This window comes from Bombina bombina, chromosome 5 (genome assembly GCF_027579735.1).
Source record: "Bombina bombina isolate aBomBom1 chromosome 5, aBomBom1.pri, whole genome shotgun sequence".
In the NCBI taxonomy this organism is placed as follows: Eukaryota; Metazoa; Chordata; class Amphibia; order Anura; family Bombinatoridae; genus Bombina; species Bombina bombina.
Genome location: NC_069503.1, coordinates 828,096,904 through 828,119,712, shown reverse-complemented (window position 1 = coordinate 828,119,712; position 22,809 = coordinate 828,096,904). Strand labels below are relative to the sequence as shown.

At 37.7% G+C, this 22,809-nt stretch overlaps 1 protein-coding gene across 1 annotated transcript in view; it reads left to right on the top strand.

The window, feature by feature from the left end:
• SMCHD1 (structural maintenance of chromosomes flexible hinge domain containing 1) overlaps positions 1-22,809 on the top strand; it is a 1,770,687-nt gene that overhangs the window by 887,466 nt on the left and 860,412 nt on the right. Inside the window, exons 22-23 of the mRNA XM_053715865.1 lie at positions 2,143-2,215; positions 16,386-16,525. Coding sequence (XP_053571840.1) covers positions 2,143-2,215; positions 16,386-16,525 — 213 coding nt within the window. The remainder of the gene's footprint in view (positions 1-2,142; positions 2,216-16,385; positions 16,526-22,809) is intronic.

Here is a 22,809-nt window from a genome sequence, read left to right as displayed (position 1 = left end):
GTAATATTTTCTGTTTCTAAAATAGAAACAATTTGATTTAATCTGACAGTTGTAATAATGGTGAAGAGTGCTAAAATGTACATACTTCTGTAGTTGGTTTTGCCGCTATCCCCCTACATATTTATTTTATGTACAGCACCCTACCCTTACCTCACAGCACTATAGAACTCCTTTTGATTCATAAGGTCACCATTTGGTAGTGCCATTCTCTATTTTCCCTTTTCTCCTCTACAATGATACCACATACCTATGCAACCCTATTTTTATGCTTGGTCTGAAAAATGCTGAACTAATATACAAGAGGATAGCTGCATTTGTTGTAAAGTGACTAAAATGTGTGTGTACTGTATTCCTGATTGTCATCAAAGTTGAAAGTGTTGTAAAAAGAATCACACCCTTATACAACACACACCACACACTCTCCCACAACACACACCACACACTCTCCTACAACACACACAACACACACTTTCTTACAACACATACACACTCCCACAACACATACACCACACACTCCCACAACACATACACCACACTCTCCCACAACACATACACCACACTCTCCCACAACACATACACCACACTCTCCCACAACACATACACCACACTCTCCCACAACACATACACCACACTCTCCCACAACACATACACCACACTCTCCCACAACACATACACCACACTCTCCCACAACACATACACCACACTCTCCCACAACACATACACCACACTCTCCCACAGCACATACACCACACTCTCCCACAGCACATACACCACACTCTCCCACAACACATACACCACACTCTCCCACAACACATTCACCACACTCTCCCACAACACATACACCACACTCTCCCACAACACATACACCACACTCTCCCACAACACACACACCACACACTATCCTACAACACACACACCACACACTATCCTACAACACATAAACCACACACTTTCCTACAACACACACACAATCCTACAACACACACCGCACACTCTCCTAAAACACATACACACACACTGCCCTTCTACAACACACAGCACACTCTCTCCTACAACACACACTTTCCTACAACACACACACACACACCACACACTCTCCTACAACACGCCACACTTTCCTTAAACACACACACACACACACACACTGTCCTCCTACACACACCACACACTTCCCTACAACACACACCACACTCTCTCCTACAACACACACACACACCACACACTCTCCTACAACACACACACACACACCACACACTCCCCTACAACACACACACACCACACTATCTCCTACAACACACACACACCTCACACACTCCTACAACACACCACACACTCTTCTACAACATACACACATCACACATTATCCTACAGCATATACATACACACACACTCAGACCACACACTCTCTTACAACACATACACCACACTCTCTCTCCTACAACACATACACCACACTCTCTCTCCTACAACACACATACACACTCTCCTACAACACACATACACCACACTCTCTCTCCTACAAAACACACACTCTCCTAGAACACACACACTCTCTCTTACAACACACACACACTCTCCTACAACACACACACTCTCCTACAACACACACACTCTCTCCTACAACACACACACTCTCTCCTACAACACACACACTCTCTTACAACACACACACACACCACCCTCTCCTACACCACACTCTCTCCTACAACACACCACACACTCTCCTACAACACACCACACACTCTTCTTCAACACATACACACACACATACACACACACACACCATACACTCTCTTACAACACACAAGTCGCAACCCAGTAAACATGGTGTTGCGACCCAGTGATGGGTCCTGATCCGTGGTTTGAAGAACCCTAGTCTAGATTATAAACAGATATAAAAAAACTTCTGTTTTAATTATTTATTTCTAATTTTTAAAGATAATTTTCCAAAAATCTCTATTAAAATTGCACTTTTATATTTATAAATCACTAGGCTTTCATTTTTGAAAACTTCAAACTTAACAGAACCAATGCTACATTTCTCTATTTGTTCCTAACAAATAGAACCATAATTTTTTTAAACACAAGAGGTGTGAGCTGTGTGTGTTGCAAAAATATATTTTCCATTTTTGTTTTCAACAGAATTTTACTTTGAAGGTGGTTATCCCTGACATAAAAGAAGACACTCAGATTATCAAGATTCGATTATTACCAGGTGAGTAATGGTTGTCATATGGTTGATCATTAAAGATCTATACTGAGTATATTTTTTCCCTGTTTTTAAAAATAAAAAACTATGTGTTACTATTTTAAAATAAATCCTGTTTTGTTGTAAAAGACACAATTTACTTATCTACACCTTTGTATGTAATTTCACCCCTAGAGCTACTGATACAAAATTTACAAAGTGATAAAGCCAAGGAGTTTATTAGATAGTCGCATAAGTGTTATAGTTAGGTTGCATTTAGCTATTTATAGTGCTTTTGTAAATGTCTTGCATTGATTAAACATGCTCATCAGAATTAAACATAAATGTAACAATTATTTTTTTTAGAAATGTTGCAAATAAAAAAACACTCACAGCAAAAGTCATTCAAATAAGTTCCTATTTTATGGCTTATAGGCAGAAGGTAACAATAAGCTTTAAATGGATATGAAACCCAAAATTGTTCTTTCATGATTCAAATAGAGGATTAAATTTCTTTTGTAAGATGATATGAGTCCGTAGGTGTTCATATCATGTGGAATATATTTTTTTCATGTAATTGACAAGAGTCCATGAGCTAGTGACGTATAGGATATACAATCCTACCAGGAGGGGCAAAGTTTCCCAAACCTCAAAATGCCTATAAATACACCCCTCACCACACCCACAATTCAGTTTACAAACTTTGCCTCCTATGGAGGTGAGGAAGTAAGTTTGTGCTAAGATATTTACGTTGATATGCGCTTCTCAGCATTTTTGAAGCCCGATTCCTCTCAGAGTACAGTGAATATCAGAGGGATGTGAAGGGAGTATCACCTATTGAATGGAATGGTTTTCCTCATGGGGATCTATTTCATAGGTTCTCTGTTATCGTTCGTAGAGATTCATCTCCTACCTCCCTTTTCAGATTGACGATATACTCTCATATTCCATTACCTCTACTGATAACTGTTTCAGTACTGGTTTGGCTATTTGCTATATGTGGATGGGTGTCTTTTGGTAAGTATGTTTTCATTACTTAAGACACTCTCAGCTATGGTTTGGCACTTTATGTATTTATATAAAGTTTTAAATATATGTATTGTACTTATATTTGCCATGATTCAGGTTTTCAGTATATTTCCTTTTTGCAGACTGTCATTTTTATATCTGGGAAATGCTTTTTTGAAAAGATGAAAATGTATTTCTTACTTGGGGTATAGTCTCTTTTTCAAAATGACTGTCTTTTAAATTCACGGGCAGAATACCAAAGTTTATTGCGTCATTCTTGGCGCAGGATTTTTTGGCACAAAGTTACGTTCGTTGACGCAAATTCGTCATTTCCAGCATCTTAGTTGACGCCGAGTCTTTCACAAGGTTGCGTCATCTATGATGTGAGTGTATAGTTTCCGGACGTTATTTTCATTATTTAAGACCCCATTCCTATTTGCCTCTTGCCTTTTTCTATGTCAGAGGGCTATGCTGTTTGCATTTTGTCCCATTCCTGAAACTGCCATATATGGAAATTGATAATTTTGCTTTATATGTTGTTTTTTTCTCTTACATTTGCAAGATGTCTCAATCTGATCCTGTCTCTGAATGCACTGTTGGATCCCAGCTGCCTGATAACAGTTCTACCAAAGCTAAGTGCATTTGTTGTAAACTTATGGAGATTATACATCAAGCTGTGGTTTGTAATAGTTGTCATGATAAACTTTTACATGCAGAAAATGTATCAATCAGTAGTAGTTCATTACCTGTTGTTGTTTCCTCAACATCTAATGCACAAGATATACCTGTAAATTTAAAATAATTTATTTCTGATTCTATTCAGAAGGCTTTGTCTGCCATTCCGCCTTCTAATAAATGTAAAAGGTCTTTTAAAACTTCTCATAGAGTTGATGAAATTTCAGATGACCGGCAATATACTGATTTATCCTTCTCTGATGAGGATCTATCTAATTCAGAAGATCCTGCCTCAGATATTGACACTGACAAATCCTTGTATTTATTTAAAATGGGGTATATTTGTTCTTTATTAAAAGAACTGTTGATTACATTAGATATGAAGGAAACTAGTCCTCTTGATATTAAAACTAGTAAACATTTAAATTCTGTTTATAAACCTCCTGTGGTTATTCCAGGGGTTTTTCCAGTTCCTGGTGCTATTTCTGATATGATTTCTAAAGAATGAAATAGTCCTGGTACTTCTTTTATTCGTTCTTCAAGGTTTAAAAAATTGTATCCTTTGCCAGCAGTTAGATTGGAGTTTTGCGAAAAGATCCCCAAAGTTGATGGGGCTATCTCTACTCTTGCTAAACGTACTACTATTCCTACGGAAGATAGTACTTCTTTAAAAGATCCTTTAGATAAGAAACTTGAATCTTATCTAAGGAAGGCTTATTTATAATCAGGTCATCTTCTTAGGCCTGCAATTTATTTGGCTGATGTTGCAGCTGCTTCATCTTTTTGGCTGGAAACTTTAGCGCAACACGTATCGGATCATGATTTGTCTAGCATTGTTAAGTTGATTCAACATGCTAATAATTTCATTTGTGATGCCATTTTTGATATCATCAAAATTGATGTTAGATATGTATTTAGCTATTTTAGCTAGAAGAGCTTTGTGGCTCAAATCTTGGAATGCTGATATGACTTCTAAGTCCAAATTGCTTTCTCTTTCTTTGCAAGGTAATAAATTATTTGGTTCTCAGTTGGATTCAATAATTTCAACTGTCATTGGGTGGAAGGGAGTTTTTTTTACCTCAGGATAAAAAACTTAAAGGTAGATCTAAAGCTTCTAACCGTTTCGTTCCTTTCGACATAATAAGGAACAGAAATCTAATCCTTCCCCGAAGGAATCTGTTTCCAATTGGAAGCCTTCCTCAAATTGGAATAAATCCAAGCCATGTAAGAGATCAAAGCCAGCCCCCAAGTCCGCATGAAGGTGCGGCCCTCATTCCAGCTTAGCTGGTAGGGGCAGATTAAAATTTTTCAAAGATGTTTGAATCCAATGATTTTGGACCGAATTGATCCAGAGTATTGTCTCTCAGAGGTACAGAATAGGATTCAGAGTAAGACCACCTGTGAGAAGATTTTTTTTTCTCTCACGCATTCCAGCGAACCCAGTAAAGGTTCAGGCTTTCCTGAAGTGTGTTTCAGACCTGGAGTTATCGGGTAATCATGCCAGTTCCGTTTCAAATCTTTTTTTTTTTATTCAAATCTATTCATTATCCCAAAGAAAGAAAATTAATTCAGACCAGTTTTGGATCTAAAGATTTTGAATCAATATGTAAGAGTACCAACTTTTAAGATGGTGACTATAAGGACTATTCTGCCTTTTGTTCAGCAAGGGCATTATATGTCCACAATAGACTTACAGGATGCATATCTTCATATTCCGATTCATCCAGATCACTATCCGTTCCTGAGATTCTCTTTTCTAGATAAGCATTACCAGTTTGTTGCTCTTCCTTTTGGCCTAGCAACAGCTCCAAGAATCTTTTCAAAGGTTCTCAGTGCCCTACTCTCTGTAATCAGAGTTGGGTATTGTGGTGTTTCCTTATTTCAACAATATCTTGGTACTCGCTCAGTATTTACGTTCTGCAGAATCCCACATGAATCAACTAGTGTTGTTTATTCAAAGACATGGTTGGAGGATAAATTTACCAAAAAGTTATTTGATTCCTCAGACAAAGCTATGTGCATGGAAGTTTTAGGTCTCATGACTGCAGCATCGGACGCAATCCCCTTTGCTCGTTTTCATGAGACCTCTCCAGCTTTGTATGCTGAACCAATGGTGCAGGGATTATACAAATATATCACAATTGATATGCTTAAATCCCAATTTCTTCCATGTAATTGGCAAGAGTCCATGAGCTAGTGACGTATGGGATATACAATCCTACCAGGAAGGACAAAGTTTCCCAAACCTCAAAATACCTATAAATACACCCCTCACCACACCCACAATTCAGTTTTACAAACTTTGCCTCCTATGGAGTTGGTGAAGTAAGTTTGTGCTAAGATTTCTATGTTGACATGCGCTTCTCAGCATTGTTGAAGCCCGATTCCTCTCAGAGTACAGCAAATGTCAGAGGGACGTGAAGGGAGTATCACTTATTGAATATGATGATTTCCCTAACTGGGGTTTATTTCATAGGTTCTCTGTTATCGGTCGTAGAGATTCATCTCCTACCTCCCTTTTCAGATCGACGATATACTCTCAATTTACCATTACCTCTACTGATAACTGTTTCAGTACTGGTTTGGCTATCTGCTATATGTGGATGGGTGTCTTTTGGTAAGTATGTTTTTTATTACTTAAGGCACCCCAGCTATGGTTTGGCACTTTATGTATTTATATAAAGTTCTAAATATATGTATTGTACTTATATTTGCCATGAGTCAGGTTCATGTATTTCCTTCTGCAGACTGTCAGTTTTATATTTGGGGAAAATAAATATTTTAAGATTTTTTATTTTTTTTTTACCTGGGGTTTAGTCTTTTTTTCTAATTGACTACTTTTTTCTTGCAAATTGCGGGCGATATTAGGCCCGCGGGTGCGCCGTATGCTAGACTTTATTGCGTCATTTTTGGCGCAATATTTTTTTGGCGCGAAGAATACGTCCATGACGCAACTTTGTCATTTCTGGCGTCATAGGTGACGTTGAAGCCTTACACACGGTTGCGTCAGTGACACGAGTGTGTCATTTCCGGTTATTGTTATTTTTTTCATTTTATTACCCCATTGATGTTTGCCTCTTGCCTTTTTTTCTGTCAGAGGGCTATGCTATTTTCATTTTTTTTCCATTCCTGAAACTGTCTTATAAGGAAATTGATAATTTTGCTTTATATGTTGTTTTTTCTTTTACATTTTGCAAGATGTCTCAATCTGATCCTGGCTCAGAAGTATCTGCTTGAACTTTGCTGCCTGACATTGGTTCTACCAAAACTAAGTGCATTTGTTGTAAGACTGTGGAAATTATTTCTTTGAATGTCATTTGTAATAGTTGTCATGAAAAACTTTTACATGCAGATAGTGTGTCCATCAGTAATAGTACATTGCCAGTTGCAGTTCCTTCAACTTCTAATATACATGATATACCTATGAATTTTAAAGAATTTGTTTCTGATTCTATCCAGAAGGCTTTGTCTGCATTTCCACCTTCTAATAAACGTAAAAGGTCTTTTAAAACTTCTCATTCAGTTGATGAAATTTCAAATGACCAACAAGATCCTACCTCAGACATTGACACTGACAAATCTACTTATTTATTTTAAATAGAGTATATGCGTTCTTTATTAAAAGAAGTGTTAATTACTTTGGATATTGAGGTAACCAGTCCTATTGACGTTCAGTCTAATAAACGTTTAAATGCTGTTTTCAAACCTCCTGTGGTTTCTCCAGGGGTTTTTCCTATTCCTGGGGCTATTTCTGATATGATTTCTAAGGAATGGAATAAGCCAGGTACTTCTTTTATTCCTTCTTCAAGGTTTAAAAAATTGTATCCTTTACCAGCAAATTCTATAGAGTTTTGGGAAAAAATCCCCAAAGTTGATGGGGCTATTTCTACTCTTGCTAAACGTACCACTATTCCTATGGATGATAGTACTTCCTTTAAGGATCCTTTAGATAGGAAGCTTGAATCTTATCTAAGGAAAGCCTATTTATATTCAGGTCATCTTCTCAGACCTACAATTTCTTCGGCTGATGTTGCGGCTGCATCAACTTTCTGGTTGGAGAATTTAGCACAATAAGATTTGGATTCTGATGTATCTAGCATTATTCGCTTACTGCAATATGCTAATAATTTTATTTGTGATGCCATTTTTGATATTATCAAAATTGATGTTAGATCCATGTCTTTAGCTATTTTAGCTAGAAGAGCTTTGTGGCTTAAATCTTTGAATGCTGATATGGCATCTAAGTCTAGATTACTATCTCTTTCTTTCCAAGGTAATAATTTATTTGGTTCTCAGCTGGATTCTATTATTTAAACTATTACCGGGGGAAAGGGAGTTTTTTTGCCTCCGGATAAAAAACCTAAGGGTAAATCTAAGGCTTCTAACCGTTTTTGTTCCTTTCGTCAGAATAAGGAAAAAAAATCTAATCATTCCCCCAAGGAATATGTTTCCAATTGGAAGCCTTCCTCAAATTGGAATAAATCCAAGCCATTTAAGAAACCAAAGTCAGCCCCTAAATCTGCATGAAGGTTGGGCCCTCATTCCAGCTCAGCTGGTAGGGGCAGACTAAGGTTTTTCAAGGATTTTTGGATAAATTCTGTCCAAAATCAATGGATTCAGAGCATTGTCTCTCAAGGGTATCGAATAGGATTCAGAGTAAGACCTCCTGTGAGAAGATTTTTTTTCTCTTATGTATACCAGCAAATCCAGTAAAAGCTCAGGCTTTCCTGAAGTGTGTTTCAGACCTGGAGTCTTCAGGGGTAATCATGCCAGTTTCATTTCAGGAACAAGGTCTGGGGTTTTATTCAAATCTATTCATTGTCCCAAAGAAGGAAAATTCATTCAGATCAGTTCTGGATCTGAAAATTTTGAATTGTAGTGTAAGAGTACCAACTTTCAAGAAGGTGACTATAAGGACTATTCTGCATTTTGTTCAGCAAGGACATTATATGTCTACAATAGACTTGTAGGATGCATACCTTCATATTCCGATTCATCCAGAACATTATCAGTTTCTGAGATTCTCTTTTCTAGACAAGCATTTCCAATTTGTTGCTCTTCTATTTGGCCTAGAAACAGCTCCAAGAATCTTTTCAAAGGTTCTAGGTGCCCTACTCTCTGTAATCAGAGAGCAGGGTATTGCGGTGTTTCCTTATATGGACAATATCTTGGTACTAGCTCAGTCTTTACGTTCTGCAGAATCTCACACGAATCAACAAGTGTTGTTTCTTCAAAAACATGGTTGGAGGATCAATTTACCAAAAAGTTTCTTGATTCCTCAGACAAGGGTCACCTTTTTAGGTTTCCAGATAGATTCAGTGTCCATGACTCTGTCTCTAACAGACAAGAGACGTTTGAAATTGGTTGCAGCCTGTCGGCACCTTCAGTCTCAGTCATTCCCTTCAGTGGCTATGTGCATGGAAGTTTTAGGCCTCATGACTGCAGCATCGGACGCGATTCCTTTTGCTCGTTTTCACATGAGACCTCTTCAGCTTTGTATGCTGAATCAATGGTGCAGGGATTATTCAAAGATTATTCAAAGATATCACAATTAATATTCGTAAATACCAATGTTCGACACTCTCTCACGGTGGATAAATCATCAGCGTTTAGTTCAAGGGGCTTCTTTTGTTCGGCCAACCTGGACTGTGATCACTACAAGTCTTTCAGGTCTTTCAGGTTGAGGAGCTGTTTGGGGATCTCTGACAGCACAAGGGGTTTGGAAATCTCAAGAGGCGAGATTACCAATCAATATTTTAGAACTCCGTGCAATTCTCAGAGCTCTTCAGTTTTGGCCTCTGTTGAAGAGAGAACCGTTCATTTGCTTTCAGATAGACAATATAACAACTGTGGCATATGTCAATCATCAGGGTGGGACTCACAGTCCCCAAGCTATGAAAGAAGTATCTCGGATACTTATTTGTGCGGAATCCAGCTCCTGTCTAATCTCTGTGGTGCATATCCCAGGTGTAGACAATTGGGAGGCGGATTATCTCAGCCGTCAGACTTTACATCCAGGGGAGTGGTCTCTCCATTCAGATGTGTTTTCTCAGATTGTTCAGATGTGGGGTCTTCCAGAGATAAATCTCATGACCTCTCGTCTAAACAAGAAATTTCCCAGATACCTGTCCAGGTCCAGGGATGTTCAGACGGAAGAGGTGGATGCGCTGACACTTCCTTGGTGTTATCATCCTGCTTACATTTTCCCGCCTCTAGTTCTTCTTCCAAGAGTGATCTCCATAATCATCATGGAACAATTGTTTGTGTTGCTGGTGGCTCCAGCATGGCCACACAGGTTTTGGTATGTGGATCTTGTTCGGATGTCCAGTTGCCAACCTTGACCACTTCCGTTAAGGCTGGACCTAATGTCTCAAGGTCCGTTTTTTTTTTTCCATCAGGATCTCAAATCATTAAATTTGAAGGTATGGAAATTGAACGCTTAGTACTAAGTCATAGAGGTTTCTCTGACTCAGTGATTAATACTATGTTACAAGCTCGTAAATCTGTCTCTAGAAAGATTTATTATCGAGTTTGGAAAACCTACATTTCATGGTGTTCTTCTCATAAATTATCTTGGCATTCTTTTAGAATTCCTAGAATTTTACAATTTCTTCAGGATGGTTTGGATAAGGTTTTGTCTACAAGTTCCTTGAAGGGTCAAATCTCTGCTCTTTTTGTTTTATTTCAAAGAAAGATTGCTAAACTTCCTGATATTCACTGTTTTGTACAGGCTTTACTTTGTATTAAGCCTGTCATTAAATCAATTTCTCCTCCTTGGAGTCTTAATTTGGTTTTGAAGGCATTACAGGCTCCTCCATTTGAGCCTATGCATTCTTTGGACATTAAACTACTTTCTTGGAAAGTGTTGTTCCTCTTGGCTATCTCTTCTGCCAGAATAGTTTCTGAGCTATCTGCTCTTTCTTGTGAGTCTCCTTTTCTGATTTTTCATCAGGATAAGGTGGTTTTGCGGACTTCATTTAAATTTTTACCTAAGGTTGTGAATTCTAACAACATTAGTAGATAAATTGTTGTTCCTTCCTTGTGTCCTAATCCTAAGAATTCTTTGGAAAGATCCTTACATTCTTTGGATATGGTAAGAGCTTTGAAATATTATGTTGAAGCTACTAAAGATTTCAGGTAGACTTCCAGTCCATTTGTTTTATTTTCTGGTCCTAGAAAAGGTCAGAAGGCTTCTGCTATTTCCTTGGCTTCTTGGTTAAAGCTTTTGATTCTTCAAGCTTATTTGGAGTCGGGTAAGACCCCGCCTCAGAGAATTACAGCTCATTCTACTAGATCAGTCCCCACTTTGTGGGCTTTTAAGAATGAAGCTTCAGATGATCAGATTTGCAAAGCGGGAACTTGGTCCTCTTTGCATACATTTACTAAATTCTACCGTTTTGATGTGTTTGCTTCTTCAGAAGCAGTTTTTGGTAGAAAAGTTCTTCAGGCAGCTGTTTCAGTTTGATTCTTCTGCTGATGTTTTAAGTTTTTCTTGTCATTTAAAGATTAAACTTATATTTTGGGTTGTGGATTATTTTTTTAGAGGAAAATGGCTGTTTTTATTTTTATTCCTCACTCTCTAGTGACTCTTGCGTGGAGTTCCACATCTTCTGTATTGCTATCCCATATGTCACTAGCTCATGGACTCTTGCCAATTACATGAAAGAAAACATAATTTATGTAAGAACTTACCTGATCAATTAATTTCATTCATATTGGCAAGAGTCCATGATGCCCACCCTTTTTATGGTGGTTATGATTTTTTTGTATAAAGCACAATTATTTCCAAATTCCTTTGTTGATGCTTTTTACTCCTTTCTTTATCACCCCACTACTTGGCTATTTGTTAAACTGAATTGTGGGTGTGGTGAGGGGTGTATTTATAGGCATTTTGAGGTTTGGAAAACTTTGCCCCTCCTGATAGGATTGTATATCCCATACGTCACTAGCTCATGGACTCTTGCCAATATGAAAGAAATGAATTTATCAGGTAAGTTCTTACATAAATTATGTTATTTGTGATGCTATATTTGATATTATTACGTTTGATATCAAATCTATGTCGTTAGCTATTCTATCTAGAAGAGCTTTATGGCTTAAATCATGGAATGCTGATATGGTGTCTAAATTTAGATTACTATCTCTATCTTTTCAGGGTAATAATTTATTACCACTGAGGAATTATCCTTTTCAGATAACTGAAAGAGGCTGACAAACGCAGGGGTAGCGGAGTCAGATTCTTTGTTTTAAATATGTTTTTAGTTTTCCTCTCTCTCTTCCCAGTAATGGGAAAGACTGACAAAGTTGCAGAAAAAAACTGCAGAAGTTATTTGCACTGCAAAAACTCCTGGTAAACAAAACACCCCCAGGAACTAGATAAGAGGAACCACAGGGCACTGCATGTAAAAAAAAAACTGCTAAATCTTGGGAATTTTGAGGGGAAAGCTGAGGCATGACATGGGCAATATTAACCCGAGAGATAGATAGCACTGATATGGTATCAGTATCAGACATTTACATTCTATTTAAGCATGTCGAATAAAAACTGCATAGGAGGATTTCTCAGCCTTCAAGTAGTATAAGCATTGGGTAACAGACAAAGTAGTATCCTAATCAGAAAAAATCCTGACACCATAGTATTTAAAACTTTATTAGAGATTAAATAATAAAGATGTCACCAAAAAACATTCCCTAGGTAAAAAATATTGAAATTTATTAGTAGTATAGATACACTGTCAAGTATAGAAAATGAGTCTGAAAACCATTGCACCTAAAAAAAATATTTTTTCTCTTTCAGCCCGCTTTACATTGCCGGCCTCCAATAATTTCAGTTTTAAAATGTTGCCGCTGCTTAGTGGGGGTTCTCCAGAAAAACAAGGGCACCAACATATATAGTTTTCCTCACAATGCCGGTGTAACTGAGAAAAACTATTAGACAAGTGATTGGCTCCGCTCAGCCACTCGCTGAAAATCTGAGATTACAATACTCAGTGACGTTCCGCTGTCCAAATTAGCACGGAGAGAAGCCGAAAATGAAGAGCTGAGAGCGATCACGTGATTGAACCTAAAAAAACAGAAACTAGATAAGAGGAACCACAGGGCACTGCATGTAAAAAAAAAACTGCTAAATCTTGGGAATTTTGAGGGGAAAGCTGAGGCATGACATGGGCAATATTAACCCGAGAGATAGATAGCACTGATATGGTATCAGTATCAGACATTTACATTCTATTTAAGCATGTCGAATAAAAACTGCATAGGAGGATTTCTCAGCCTTCAAGTAGTATAAGCATTGGGTAACAGACAAAGTAGTATCCTAATCAGAAAAAATCCTGACACCATAGTATTTAAAACTTTATTAGAGATTAAATAATAAAGATGTCACCAAAAAACATTCCCTAGGTAAAAAATATTGAAATTTATTAGTAGTATAGATACACTGTCAAGTATAGAAAATGAGTCTGAAAACCATTGCACCTAAAAAAAATATTTTTTCTCTTTCAGCCCGCTTTACATTGCCGGCCTCCAATAATTTCAGTTTTAAAATGTTGCCGCTGCTTAGTGGGGGTTCTCCAGAAAAACAAGGGCACCAACATATATAGTTTTCCTCACAATGCCGGTGTAACTGAGAAAAACTATTAGACAAGTGATTGGCTCCGCTCAGCCACTCGCTGAAAATCTGAGATTACAATACTCAGTGACGTTCCGCTGTCCAAATTAGCACGGAGAGAAGCCGAAAATGAAGAGCTGAGAGCGATCACGTGATTGAACCTAAAAAAACAGAAACTAGATAAGAGGAACCACAGGGCACTGCATGTAAAAAAAAAACTGCTAAATCTTGGGAATTTTGAGGGGAAAGCTGAGGCATGACATGGGCAATATTAACCCGAGAGATAGATAGCACTGATATGGTATCAGTATCAGACATTTACATTCTATTTAAGCATGTCGAATAAAAACTGCATAGGAGGATTTCTCAGCCTTCAAGTAGTATAAGCATTGGGTAACAGACAAAGTAGTATCCTAATCAGAAAAAATCCTGACACCATAGTATTTAAAACTTTATTAGAGATTAAATAATAAAGATGTCACCAAAAAACATTCCCTAGGTAAAAAATATTGAAATTTATTAGTAGTATAGATACACTGTCAAGTATAGAAAATGAGTCTGAAAACCATTGCACCTAAAAAAAATATTTTTTTCTCTTTCAGCCCGCTTTACATTGCCGGCCTCCAATAATTTCAGTTTTAAAATGTTGCCGCTGCTTAGTGGGGGTTCTCCAGAAAAACAAGGGCACCAACATATATAGTTTTCCTCACAATGCCGGTGTAACTGAGAAAAACTATTAGACAAGTGATTGGCTCCGCTCATCCACTCGCTGAAAATCTGAGATGACAATACTCAGTGACGCTCCGCTGTCCAAATTAGCATGGAGAGAAGCCGAAAATGAAGAGCTGAGAGCGATCACGTGATTGAACCTAAAAAAACAGAAAAGAAAATAAACTGCGCAATTAAAAAAAGCAGACAGCAGCTACGCTAAGAAGCGATCTAAATAAAACAAATGCCGCCATAAAGTAAATGCCGGATAAACATCAATTCGGCTGAAAACAGTTCTCCACCATGCTTTAGATTTCCTCTCAATATACACTCTGTAGTGGACAATAAAAATCCCATAAGAGCCTCACATGCCCAGACTTATAAAAAAAAAAAAAAAAAGGAGATGCAATAATCCCTTAAACCCCTGAAGCAGTTCAGTGCCCTGACAGTTGCTGCCCAAAATGAATCCTGTATATAAAAGATACATATGTCCCAATCGATTTCCACAGAGGAATTTAACCTCTTAAGTGCTGAGTCCCTCCAACTATGGAAGATAAAAGCACTTACCTGTGGATCCAGCTGCAGGGCAGTAGACAGCTTTATAGGTATGTCAGACCCAACCGGACTCTGGCAGATGACCTGGAAAAAAAGAAAAACAGAGTTACCAACCCTGGTTTTCTATAGAGGGGTAGCATATATGTTGGAAGGTAAGCAAAGACTACCTTGCCGTCTTCCAACTGCTAAAAGCCACCATTCCTCTTACTAAAGAGATTGATGTGGACACAGCATAGCCCCAATCCTTGCTTGCAGGGAAAAGTGCCCATTAAAAGATTAAATATCTTCAGATACCATCTCCGAACATCCTCCCATGACAGAGGCAAAGAGAATGACTGGGGATTATGGGTAAGGGAAGTGACACTTAATAGCTTTGCTGGGGTGCTCTTTGCCTCCTCCTGCTGGCCAGGAGTTGAATTTCCACTAGTAATTGGAATGAAATTGTGGACTCGTCATGCCATAGAAAAAAAAAGATGGTGTTAAGAAAGAGTGGAGAGAAAAAAAAAAAGAAAGAAAGGAGAGATATGAGTGGAGAGAGAAATAATGTAAAGAGAAGATATGGTCTGAGAGACGAGGATGGAGGTAAAAAGAGAGATTGGAGAGAGGAGGAAAAGATATGGCTTAAGAAAGAAGAGAGAGCGGAAAAAGAGAAATTGGATAGAGGAGGCAATGGAGACAGATGAGATGCTAATTATAAAACAATTTTTCCAGGTCTGCTATGACCTATGCTTTCTCTCAGTTCAATATTTTTCTGTCCAGCTGTTGTCTTCCCTAGAATCCTAGTTAATGTTGCTAACTGCTATGCACTAATTTTTGTTAAATTATTACTGTACGTAGCATTATTTAATTTGGTATAAAACATAAACAATATTAATAAAAATACTTCAAAATCAGGTGTTTCACATTAGCTAAACATATGCAAAGAGGAGGGTGGGTGGGTGGGCGGGATCAAAAGTGGCAATTAACATTTTGGGCTGGCTAGTATCTTGGGGCTTGAAGTGTTGAGCCCTGTATATGTGTGTGTGTGTATGTAAAAATTAAAAATGTTAAATGTCCTTCAACACTTGGTATTATTTTGTACTTATTTCAATATTGTTTTAAACTTTGTGTTTCATACTTGATATAACTTGTAGATTATTTCTTAGATTTTTTCTACTAAACCATATTTTGTTTTTGGTTAAGGTTTGGTCTATACTTTTTATGGTTCTTTTTCTTTAGATTAGATTTTCTGCTTTTGTGTGTAGTGTTTTGTTGACATAATTTGCAACAACTTGTTTTCTCTTACTGTGTATTTAATCTATGCAAAGAGGTTAAAAACATGGAGCATGTTTTGATTGTTCATGGGACACCCAATATGGCAATATCCTCTTTTGGAGCAGATTGTGCTACTTTGGCTATTTGTTTTTTTGTTTTGTTTTTTCCCTTTGATGTTGAACAGTTTTTTTTGTTTGTTTTTTTTTTTAATAAAATGCAATAACCAAATAGGGCTTTGTGTTTTACGCTAAACGTATCTACCCCACCCTGGTGAGATTTTACATTTGATACAAAGTTGAATATGTGAATATTGTATCCGTTTTAATAGCTGACTGCAAATATCATTGCATCATGTAATATATATTGTATTGCATTCCAATTTAACAGGGCCACCACAGCAATTGAAGGTAAAGCCAAGTGATGATGTTCTTGTTGTAGAAAATGGAAGTTCTTTTTCCTTCCATATTGAAGTCTTAGATGAAGCAGGAAATATTACAACACAACCAAAACTGATTGTGAATTGCAAGGTAAGCGGTCAGCTGTTTTGTAAATTATGGGGAATAGCAAACTTTTTAATTAGGACCTGTTGTGAGAGTATGAGTAAAGAAAATTGAAATACTACACAACTTTTCTAAATTGTTTGCATCATTTTTAATACTGGAACAAATGTATGAAACATTTACATAGTGTAGACATTGTAGCATGTGGGCAAGAGTTGAATACAGACAAAAATTCATTGAATTTAAAAATGTTGAATTGTGTTTATTTGGTATATTAATAACACATTAACCAGATTATTATTTATTTTACAAGATATGACGAGTCCACAGATTTCATCCTTACTTATGGGATATTGCCTCCTGTTCAGTAGGAGGAGGCAAAGAGCACCACAGCAGAGCTGTATATATAGCTCCTCCCTTCCCTCTCACCCCAGTCATGCTCTTTGCCTGTGTTAGTGATAGGAAGAGGTAAAGTTAGGTGTTAGTTTAGATTCTTTAATCAAGAGTTTTCTCTTGTAAGATGTATCGAGTCCACAGATTCATCAATACTTGTGGGATATTCTCCTTCCCTACAGGAAGTGGCAAAGATAGCACCCACAGCAGAGCTATCAGGAATACTATCAGGTCCTCCCTTAGCTCCACCCCCCAGTCATTCTCTTTGCCTACTCTAAGTACTAGGAAGGGTAAAGTGAGTGTGGTGACAAAAATGTTAGTTTTTATTTTCTCAAGCAAGAGTTTATTTTAAATGGTACCTGTGTGTACTATTTACTCTCTGGTATAAAAGGGATGAAGATTTCTGCAAGGAGGATGATGATCTTAGCACTTTGTAACTAAGATCCACTGCTGTTCTCACAAGGGCTGAAGAGTACAGAAAAACTTCAGTTGGGGGAACGGTTTGCAGGCTAAACTGCATTGAGGTATGTTCAGACTATTTTTTTCTAGACAGACTGTGTTAATTCTAGAAAAGGCTGGCAATATCCCCATGAGGGAAGAGTAAGCTGTATACGTTTTACGTTTTGTCAATCCGGTTTTTACATTAAGGGGTTAATTGTTTATTTGCATAGCTGTGCAAAGTTACTAAGGTTTTATGATGCTACTGTAAAAATTTTGTTGAGTTTACTGCTTTTTTACACTGTTTTGCAGAGTTTGTGCAGCTTTTTTTCTCTTAAAGGAACAGTGCTGTTTTTTTTCTAATTGTTATTTGCTTTGATTAAAGTGTTTTCCAAGCTTGCTTGTTACATTACTAGCCTGTTTACCATGTCTGACACCAAGGAAAATCCTTGTTCAATGTGTTTAGAAGCCATTGTGGAACCCCCTCTTAGAATGTGTCCCACTTGCACTGATATGTCTATAAATTATAAAGAGCATATTTTAGCACTTAAAAATATTGCAATAGATGATTCTCAGACAGAAGGAAATGAGGGTTTAACATCTAGCTTTCCCCAAGTGTCACAACCAGTAACGCCCGCACAAGTGATGCCAAGTACCTCTAGTGCGTTGAATTCATTTACTTTACAAGACATGGCCACAGTTATGAATACAACCCTCACAGAGGTTTCATCTAAACTGCCTGGTTTACAAGTTACTTGTTAAGCTGCCACTTCCTGCTTAGCCGGGTACTTGTAATACCTAGCTATGACCTATGGCATGACCAGCTCTGGAGAGAATAAAAGTTCTTTAAGAGGAGCACCGGCTGTTTAAAACATAATCGTTCATTGATCCAAGTTAAAAACAATTATACACAGCCTAACAATGAAAGGTTCAAGATGATATTACTGAAGTTCTAACACACACCTCAAGAAGAGGACCTACACATAGGAACCACAATATTACTACACTTGTCTGGATATATTTTGGATACATTTGAGTTTCAACAGACTTCTTAACAACATTTGCATTGGGAGTTATCACTACCTTTTGGGAACATTTGTTATACCTTTTGGGATCATTTGTTATACTATTATATATCACTATTTTTAAGGATATATTTGACATTCACCAAGGCATATTTCTTTCATGTAATTAGCAAGAGTCCATGAGCTAGTGACGTATGGGATATACATTCCTACCAGGAGGGGCAAAGTTTCCCAAACCTTAAAATGCCTATAAATACACCCCTCACCACACCCACAATTCAGTTTTACAAACTTTGCCTCCGATGGAGGTGGTGAAGTAAGTTTGTGCTAGATTCTACGTTGATATGCGCTCCGCAGCAAGTTGGAGCCCGGTTTTCCTCTCAGCGTGCAGTGAATGTCAGAGGGATGTGAGGAGAGTATTGCCTATTTGAATGCAGTGATCTCCTTCTACGGGGTCTATTTCATAGGTTCTCTGTTATCGGTCGTAGAGATTCATCTCTTACCTCCCTTTTCAGATCGACGATATACTCTTATATATACCATTACCTCTGCTGATTCTCGTTTCAGTACTGGTTTGGCTTTCTACAAACATGTAGATGAGTGTCCTGGGGTAAGTAAGTCTTATTTTCTGTGACACTCTAAGCTATGGTTGGGCACTTTGTTTATAAAGTTCTAAATATATGTATTCAAACATTTATTTGCCTTGACTCAGAATGTTCAACTTTCCTTATTTTTCAGACAATCAGTTTCATATTTGGGATAATGCATTTGAATTAATCATTTTTTCTTACCTTTCAAAAATTTGACTCTTTTTTTTTCCCTGTGGGCTGTTAGGCTCGCGGGGGCTGAAAATGCTTCATTTTATTGCGTCATTCTTGGCGCGGATTTTTTTGGCGCAAAAATTCTTTTCCGTTTCCGGCGTCATACGTGTCGCCGGAAGTTGCGTCATTTTTTTGACGTTATTTTGTGCCAAAAATGTCGGCGTTCCGGATGTGGCGTCATTTTTGGCGCCAAAAGCATTTAGGCGCCAAATAATGTGGGCGTCTTGTTTGGCGCTAAAAAAATATGGGCGTCGCTTTTGTATCCACATTATTTAAGTCTCATTATTTATTGCTTCTGGTTGCTAGAAGCTTGTTCACTGGCATTTTTTTCCCATTCCTGAAACTGTCATTTAAGGATTTTGTTCAATTTTGCTTTATATGTTGTTTTTTCTATTACATATTGCAAGATGTTCCACGTTGCAACTGAGTCAGAAGATACTTTAGGAAAATCACTGCCGGGGCTGGAGCTACCAAGCTAAGTGTATCTGCTATAAATTTTTGGTATCTGTTTCTCCAGCTGTTGTTTGTATTGCATGTCATGACAAACTTATTAATGCAGATAAAATTTCCTTTAGTACTGTTATATTACCTGTTGCTGTTCCGTCAACATCTAAATTTCAGAGTGTTCCTGATAAACATAAGAGATTTTATTTTTTAAATCCATTTAGAAGGCTATGTCTGTTATTTCTCCTTCTAGTTTACATAAAAGTCCTTTAAAACTTCTCTTTTTTTCAGATGAATTTTTAAATGAACATCATCATTCTGATACTGATAATGGTTCTTCTGGTTCAGAGGTTTCTGTCTCAGAGGTTGATGCTGATAAATCTTTGTATTTGTTCAAGATGGAATTTATTAGTTCTTTATTTTAAAGAAGTATTAATTGCTTTAGATATAGAGGATTCTGGTCCTCTTGATACTGAATCCAAACGTTTAAATAGGGTTTTTAAATCTCCTGTAGTTATTCCAGAAGTGTTTAATCTCCCTGATGTTTTTTCTGAAGTAATTTCCAGGGAATGGAATAATTTGGGTAATTCTTTTACTCCTTCTAAACTTTTAAGCAATTATATCCTGTGCCATCTGACAGATTAGAGTTTTTTGGGACAAAATCCCTAAGGTTTGGGGCTGTCTCTATTCCTGCTAAAATGTACTACTATTTCTACGGCAGATAGTACTAAATTTAAGGATCCTTTAGATAAGAAAATTGAATCCTTTCTAAGAAAAGTTTACTTATGTTCAGGTAATCTTCTTAGACCTGCTATATTTTTACAGGATGTTGCTGCAGCTTCAACTTTTTGGTTAGAAGTTTTAGCACAACAAGTAACAGATCATAATTTTATAGCATTATTATTATTCTATAACATGCTAATAATTTTATTGGTGATACCATCTTTTGATATCATTAGTGTTGATGTCAGGTATATGTGTCTAGCTATTTTAGCTAGAAAAGCTTTATGGATTAAACTTGGAATGCTGATATGTCTTCTAAGTCAACTTTGTTTTCCCTTTCTGTCCAGGGTAATAATCATTTTTTCGTTCTTTTTTTCATAATAAGGAACAAAAGCCTGATCCTTCATCCTCAGGAGCGGTATCAGTTTGGAAACTTTTTCCAGTTTGGAATATATCCAAGCCTTATAGAAACCTATAGTCAGCTCCTAAGTACCCATGAAGGTGCGGCCCTTTTTTCCAGTTCAGCTGGTATGGGGCAGATTACGTTTTCTTCAAAGGAATTTGGATCAATTCCGTTCTCAATCTCTGGTTTCAGAACATTGTTTCAGAAAGGTACAGAATTGGCTTCAAGTTAAGGCCTCCTGCTAAGAGATTTTTTTTCTTTCCCGTGTCCCAGTTAACACAGCAAGGCGCAGCATTTCTGAAATGTGTTTCAGATTTAGAGTTTGCTGGAGTAATTATGCCAGTTCCAGTTCTGGAACAGGGACTAGGGTTTTATTTTATCTCTTCATTGTACCAAAGAAGGTTAATTCCTTCAGACCAGTTCCGGATCTATCAATATTGAATCGTTATGTAAGGATACCAACATTCAAGATGGTTACTGTAGGACTATTCTGCCTTTTGTTTAGTAAGGGCATTATATGTCTACAATAGATTTACAGGATGTGTATCTGCATATTCCGATTCATCCAGATCATTTTTAGTGTCTGAGATTCTCTTTTTAGACAAGCATTACCAGTTTTGTGGCTCTACCGTTTGGCCTAGCCTCAGTTCCAAGAATTTTTTTCAAAGATTCTCGGTGCCCTTCTTTCTGTATTCAGAGAACGGGGTTTTGGTATTTCCTTATTTGGACGATTATCTTGGTATTTGCTCAGTCTTCTCATTCGAAGAATCTCATGCGAATCGATTTGTGTTGTTTCTTCAAGATCATGGTTGGAGGATCAATTTACCAAAAAGTTAATTGATTCCTCAGTCAAGGGTAACCTTTCTGGGTTTCCAGATAGATTCAGTGTCCATGACTCTGTCTTTAACAGACAAAAGACGTCTAAAATTGATTTCAGCTTGTCGAAACCTTCAGTCACAATCATTCCCTTCGGTAACCTTATGCATGGAAATTCTAGGTCTTATGACTGCTGCATCGGACGCGATCCCCTTTGCTCGTTTTCACATGCGACCTCTTCAGCTCTGTATGCTGAATCAATGGTGCAAGGATTACACAAAGATATCTCAATTTATATCTTTAAAAACCGATTGTTCGACACTCTCTAACGTGGTGGACAGATCACCATTGTTTGATTTAGGGGGCTTCTTTTTGTGCTTCCGACCTGGACTGTAATTTCAACAGATACAAGTCTCACAGGTTGGGGAGCTGTGTGGGGATCTCTGACGGCACAAGGAGTTTGGGAATCTCAGGAGGTGAGATTACCGATCAATATTTTGGAACTCCGTGCAATTTTCAGAGCTCTTCAGTTTTGGCCTCTTCTGTAGAGAGAATCGTTCATTTGTTTTCAGACAGACAATGTCACAACTGTGGCATACATCAATCATCAAGGAGGGACTCACAGTCCTCTAGCTATGAAAGAAGTATCTCAAATTTTTTTTGGTTTGGGCGGAATCCAGCTCCTGTCTAATCTCTGCGGTTTATATCCCAGGTGTAGACAATTGGGAAGCGGATTATCTCAGCCGCCAAATGTTCCATCCGGGCGAATGGTCTCTTCACCCAGAGGTATTTCTTCAGATTGTTCAAATGTGGGAACTTCCAGAAATAGATCTGATGGCGTCTCATCTAAACAAGAAACTTCCCAGATATCTGTCCAGATCCCGGGATCCTCAGGCGGAGGCAGTGGATGCATTTTCACTTCCTTGGAAGTATCATCCTGCCTATATTTTTCCGCCTCTAGTTCTTCTTCCAAGAGTAATCTCCAAGATACTGAAGGAATGCTTGTTTGTTCTGCTGGTAGCTCCGGCATGGCCTCACAGGTTTGGTATGCGGATCTTGTCCGGATGGCCTCTTGCCAACCATGGACTCTTCCGTTAGACCAGACTTTCTGTCGCAAGGTCCTTTTTTCCATCAGGATCTGAAATCCTTAAATTTATAGGTATGGAGATTGAACGCTTGATTCTTGGTCAAAGAGATTTCTCTGACTCTGTGATTAATACTATGTTACAGGCTCGTAAATCTGTATCT